At 54.2% G+C, this 6,395-nt stretch overlaps 1 protein-coding gene across 1 annotated transcript in view; it reads right to left on the bottom strand.

Moving 5' to 3' along the window:
- Positions 1-3,714: 3,714 nt before the first annotated feature.
- GALNT2 (polypeptide N-acetylgalactosaminyltransferase 2) overlaps positions 3,715-6,395 on the bottom strand; it is a 23,012-nt gene continuing 20,331 nt past the window's right edge. The window contains exon 9 of the mRNA XM_015560013.1: positions 3,715-4,586. Within this exon, the coding sequence (XP_015415499.1) occupies positions 4,467-4,586 (120 nt within the window). The 3' untranslated portion in view covers positions 3,715-4,466. The remainder of the gene's footprint in view (positions 4,587-6,395) is intronic.

Below are 6,395 nucleotides of genomic sequence, written 5' to 3'. Positions count from 1 at the left end.
AGACTGGTCAGTGTCCTCAACACACATGTTGAAAGGCAGGAATTTTATTTTTAAAGTTTAATAATAAACTTTGTTGAAAGTATTACGTCTCCTTTTCCCCCCAGTGACTCCCTCTAGCCTGCTCCCGCCCGTCCCAGGCCCTCACCACCCCACTGTCTGTGCCCACGGGCTGTGCATCTCTGCACACAAGGTCTTTGATCTCTATATTTTGGATATTAACCCTTTATCAGATGTATCGTTGCCAAATATGTCCTCCCCTACAGTGGGCTCCCTTTTCGTTTTGTAGATGGTTTCTTTTGCTGTGCAGGAGCTTTTTATTTTGACGTAGTCCCATTTGTTTATTTTCTCTCTAGTTTCCTTTGCCCTAGGACTGTGGTCGGCAAACCGCAGCTCGCGAGCCACATGCGGCTCTTTGGCCCCTTGAGTGTGGCCACGAGGTTTCAATCGCACTGTATGTGTGCGCCTGCACGTGGTATTTTGTGGAAGAGCCACACTCAAGGGGCCGCAGTTTGCCAACCACGGCCCTAGGAGATGTATCCATAAACATTCTTCTAGGATTTTCATGGTTTCACTTCCTACATTTAGGTCTTTTATCCATTTTGAGTTTATTCTTGTGTATGGTGTAAGTTGATGGTCATGTTTTTGGGTTATTTTTGTATGTATCTAATTTTCCCAGCACTGTTTATTGAAGAGACTGTCTTGACTCCACTGTATGCTCTTGCCTCCTTTGTCAAATATGAATTGAGTGTAATGGCTTGGGGCGATTTCTGGGGTCTCTATTCTGTTCCATTGATCTACAGGCCTGTTGTGCCAGTACCAGGCTGTTTTGATTATTGGGGCTTTGTGGTATAACTTTATATCTGGTATCACGATTCCTCCAACTTTTCTTTCTCAAGATTGCTGCGGCTATTCGGAGTCTTTTTGGGTTCCATGTAAATTTTTGGAGGATTTGTTCTAGATCTGTGAAATATGCTCTTGGTATTTTAATAGGGATTTCACTGAATCTGTGGATTGCCTTGGGTAGTATGGACATTTTAATGATGTTAATTCTACCAATCCATGAACATGGTATGTTCTCCCACTTGTTTATATCTTCTTCTATCTCTTTATTCAACAACCTGTAGTTTTCTGAGTACTAGTCTTTTACCTCTTGGTTAAGTTCATTCCTAAGTATCTTACTTTTTTTGTTGCAACGGTATATGGAATTGTTTGCTTATTTTCTGAGAATTCATTATTGGTTTATAAAGGCCATCAATTTTGGGGGGTGTTGATTTTGTATCCTGCTACATTGCCAAATTCATTGATCAAACCTAGCAGTTTTGTGGTGGAGTCATTAGGGTTTTCCATGTACAACAGCCTGTCCTCTGCGAATAATGCGAGTTTTACGCCCCCCTTCCGATATGGATGCGAAGGGCAGTTACTTTAAAAGGCCGAGAACGAGGGAGAGCCGTAGCCAGCCTGGGACGGAATGGGGGAGCTCAGATAACTGGGAGGCAGGTGTACTGATCTTAAATACTTTAAAATCTGTGCAAACATGCCTCCCTCTCCCCGCCCTGGTCTGGACCGGAGGCGCTGGGTCTGGCCGCCCAGAACTGACTCCAGGTGAGTGCCTAGGAGTGGCGTGACCTTGAGCAGGTCAGCCCCTGACCTTGAGCAGGTTAACGGCTTTGAGCACCAGCCTCCGCAGCTGGCGGTAAAATGCACCCCCAAACACCACCTCACCTGTGACCGTGGGGAGATAATGAGGATGGATCTCAGGGCTTGGCGCCTGGCACACCATAAACCCTCTACGAACGATGATGGTTATTATCACGAATAAGATTAAACAAAAGGGCGCAGTGGCGAACGGTGGATGCATGTGGACGTGTGATAAGAAACGGCCTTGAGCAGAGTCCCCCCAAGAGGACAGACACCATCTCCGTCCTCACACATCCGTTTCCCCAGAGCAAGGACAGCCGCGGCGGCCCCAGGGCGCCTCTCTATAAAGCATCGTCTCTTTATTTAAGTTAAAACAATGTTCAAGGATGGTTTCCATCTATAAAATGGACAAAGCACAAGCTCTGTACAGCAGTTCTTTTAAAAAATCAACTGGGAAAAACAAATTACCAAACTAGATTTTTGAATTTGCAAAACAGACCCACAGACACCATCACCGGAGCGCCGATGGAGGGAGACACAGGAGAGACCGCCACGGGGGGGACGGGGGGCGTCGCCTCGCTTGGTTCGAGGGGCGCTGGGGGAAGAATCTCCATTTGTAAAAAGGGGGTAGGGGTGAGACGGGCCCCAAGACTACAAAATACGCCACCGCAGGACGTCGCTTTGGCACGCCGTGTCGTGTAAACATAGCTCGCCTGGTGGGGGGGTAGAGGGGGCAGCTGCCTCCACTTGCAGTGCCCACGGGCCAAGGCCGCGGGGCTGCCTGCTGGGGGGCAGAGTGCCCCAGGGCCCCATAGATCAAAGGGTGCCGAGGCCCCCGGGTTGGGTGGCGTCGTGCTGGCGGAGGAACAGGGAACTGATGAGAATTTGTTTTCCGTCTGAGCCAGATCTGTTTTCCGTCGGGGACATGGTTTTCTAACAGTAGTAACAGCTCGCAGGTGACGGGTCTGATGAGGGGGCCCAGGCGTGGGGCCCAGCGCCCCATCGGGGCTCAACAGCCCGACACAGGTACCTGACTCTCCCAGGAGCCTCTGGAGACAAACGTGTGCGAGTCCGCCCCTGGCACTGCTTGGCAGGGGGCGAAAGGGAGAAGCCGGGGTGGGAAAGCCCCCGGCCATGTTGCCGCGCCCCATCCACTGTCAAGGGCAAGCGCATGTGGAGGAAGAGAGACCCACCGAGCTCCCTCTCCTAAAAGAAACCATCAGGCCCGGCCGGCCTGGCTCAGGGGTTGAGCGTCGATCTGTGAACCAGGAGGTACCGGTTCAATTCAAAGTCAGGGCACATGCCTGGGGTGCAGGCTCGACCCCCACTAGGGGGCGTGCAGGAGGCAGCCGATCCATGATTCTCTTTCGTCATTGATGTTTCTCCCTCTCCCTCTCCCTTCCTCTCTGAAATCAATTTAAAAAAAAAAGATCAACTTCGATCTTTAAAAAAAAGCAAATGAGCAGGAAAGAGTAGCAAGTGGCAGTGTCGACTGCAGCCTCTTCTGGGGCCACTTCTACCCGGCGGCGTCCCAGAGGGGCCTGGCAATGTGCCCTCAGGAGGCACGCGCCACCACATGGGGGGACAGGGGGCTGCGGGCACGGCCGGCCTGAGACCAGGCAGCGTGTGGGAAGGTGGGCAAGGGGAGTGAGAGGTGACCCGTGGCCAGGTGACCAGGGGGCCTCCTTGGGGCTGGGGCTGGCCTGTCCCTCCAAAGGCCACGAGGCGCCACAGGACACACCCGCCATCCAGGGGGCACCGGGCCTCTCTCCCTGTGGCTACTTTTCATTCTTGGTCGTCGCTATCCCTGGTTCACACTGACCACCCGGCCGCTGCTTCAGACCCCGGGTCCTTAGTGTCGCTGAGCAGGCAGGGCCGTCCCCGCCCGTCCTGACAATGACCCCAAGCTCCGAGGCCTCACCTGGGCCCGGAGGGACGGACACAGCCAGCTACCAGGACCCTCACCCTCCGCCCGTCGCTAGCCCGTAACAGCCCGAGAGTCCCTGGGAGCTGTGGGATCATTTTCTGTTTTTCCTTAGAGAAAAGAAATTTCATTGAAAAAGACCTAAAGCAACCTTTGTCCAATCAAGTCCAGGTTTACAGATGCCAGGGGCACGCAAAGTGGATTCCAGCACAGAGCAGTGACGCCCACGCTGTAGCCGGACAGCGAGGCGGGGCCATGGCTGGCATCCTGGCCTCCACGGGGCCCCGCCCGCTGCCAGGGCCACCCCGGGGGCACGGCCGGCACAGCTCCGAGGGGCATTGACAGGGTGAGGACCTACAGAAACCACCGGAACGGCTGTGCGCTTTCTTTATATCTATTTATAGTGGGTGTCCCGCCACAGAAACATTCAAGTTCAGATCCGGCAGGTCCTTCGCGTCGTGTGGAGGTGGTGGGGAGCCGGACCCGCAGGTGGCCGTCGGTGCCGTGGGCCACGCGGGCTTGCGATGGGGCCAAGGGAGGTTTCCAGAGAGATCTCCTGCTGCAATGGAGCCACGTGCCCCTTCCCCCTCCCGTCCCCCAAACGCACACCTGGAGCCTCGGCTGTCGCATCCCCGCTGTGGCTGGGGCTGCTCCTTGGCGTCTGGGCAGGACCAGGAGGGAGCCGACAGGACGGGGCGGTGCCCAGGGAGGGGGGACCAGGCTGCGCTGTGACTGGTGACCAGTCCTCTTCCCTTGCCGCTGTGTCTGCCGCCCCGTCCCGTCGGTGCCGAGGTGCCGGCGTGCAGACAGGACGGGAGACTGAGGTATATAGTTTCGCGGAAAGTTTGATCGATCCCGTGATCTCCGACCGCCCGTGGGCGCGGCGGCGCCTAGGGCTGCAGGTTCAGCGAGAACTTCCACTGTTGGGACAGCGTAGGCCGCCCGCCGCGGCCCCGCGGCTGTCCAGGCACAGATTGCTGCCCACGTGCCGCAGCTTGGAGTTGCCCTCGATCTGCTCCCATTTCTGCAACAGACAGGAGAGCGCCTCACCGTGAGCACGGAGGGACAGGAGCACGGGCTGCCCGGCCGGTGTGGCTCAGTGGCTGAGCCTCGGGCCTGTGAACCAGGAGGTCACGGTGTGATTCCTGGCCAAGGGCACGTGCCCGGGTGGTGGGCTCGATCCCCAGTGGGGGTGCGTGCAGGAGGCAGCCGGTCCATGATTCTCTCTCATCATTGAGTATCTCTCTCTCCCTCTCCTTTCTGCTCTGAGATCAGTAAGTGTATTTATAAGTTAACAGGGTGTTAATTAAAAACACTCACACAAGCAGACTCGTTTCCAGGATCCTAGGGCTGCGTCAAAACCAACCAACACGCACTTTTGGTTTCTGGTCATAAAGGAGGGGAGCTGGCAAGCGCCCCAAGAAGCGGCAGCCGCAGGGCCACTGAGGGCCCCAGGGAGAAACCCAGGGCCGGGCTGGTTTGCACCTCAAAGCTCTTCTCTGGCCCCCCCCAGGGGCCACTCCTCCCGCCCCTTCCTGTCCCCTCACCCCGTCCAAGCCCCAGTGCTTTCCTGGAGGGAAATGCATTCACCAGGAGGCTTGTCTGGTATTTCACCCCAAAAAGGAGCCCCCAGGGGCTCAGTCCTGCCCCTGCTGTGGGGAGGCGGCCCTGCCCGGGGGCGTGGCCTGGGCACTTCCGGCTCCTGCTTAGGGACCTCACTCAGGTGAGGCAGAGGCACTGCATTAGGTCAACTACCCGGAAATGCCTTTGTGGACAGAGCCTCAAGTTGAGGAGCCTGTTTGTTGTGGGTGAGCGAACCTGGACTCAGAGTCCCCATTGTTCTGCGTGGCAGGGACCAAATGGTTCTGTTGGGTTCCGAATGTCCTACTTGTAAAGTACAGACATTTAAATGCTTGTAACGTGTCCTACTTATGTGTGTGTACACACACGCACACCCTCCTAACACCAAACTACCAACCAAACTCTCCAACCAAGCTCAACCAACCTACCAACTGAATTCACCAACCAAACTCAACCAACCAACTGAACTCAACCAGCCAACCAAACTCACCTACCAACCAAACTTGCCAACCAAGCTCAACTAGCCTACCAACTGAATTCAACCAAATTCAACCAGCTAACCGAACTCAACCAACCTATCAACTGAACTCCACCAGCCAACCAAACTCAACCAACTAGCTGAACCAACCTACAACTGAACTCCACCAGCCAACCAAACTCAACCAACTAGCTGAACCAACCTACCAACTGAACTCCACCAGCCAACCAAACTCAACCAACCTACCAACCAAACTCGCCAACCAAGCTCAACTAGCCTACCAAATGAACTCAACCAAATTCACCCAGCTAACCAAACTCAACCAACCTACCAACTGAGCAGGGTCAGCCCATGTGTTGAGCTTGTCTACCATCCCTTGACTTCTCCGGAAGAAATTCTTAAAAAAAAATGCTATTATGATGTTGCTGTTTTTGTTTTGTTTGGTGTGTGTGTGTGTGTGTGTGTGTGTGTGTTTACCAGCATTTACATTATTATTTCGTTAGAAGTAATTCACACCTTCCCGGGCACTGTGGCTTAGTGGTTGAGTGTTGACCCATGCACCAGGAGGTCACCAGTTTGATTCTGAGTCAGGGCACGTGCTCAGCTTGCGGGCTTGATCCCCAGCAGGTGCCATACAGGAGGCAGCAGGTCAATGTTTGTTTCTCTCTCATTGATATTTCTCTCTCTCTCTCTCTCTCTCTCTCTCATCAATAAAAACATTAAAAAAAGTAATTCACACCTGTAACAAAATCATATGATAAAGGAAGTCTGTCA

This window comes from Myotis davidii, unplaced genomic scaffold (assembly GCF_000327345.1).
Source record: "Myotis davidii unplaced genomic scaffold, ASM32734v1 scaffold875, whole genome shotgun sequence".
Lineage (NCBI taxonomy): Eukaryota > Metazoa > Chordata > Mammalia > Chiroptera > Vespertilionidae > Myotis > Myotis davidii.
The sequence above is the reverse complement of the archived record's forward strand: the minus strand, read 5'-3'. Positions and strand labels throughout refer to the sequence as shown.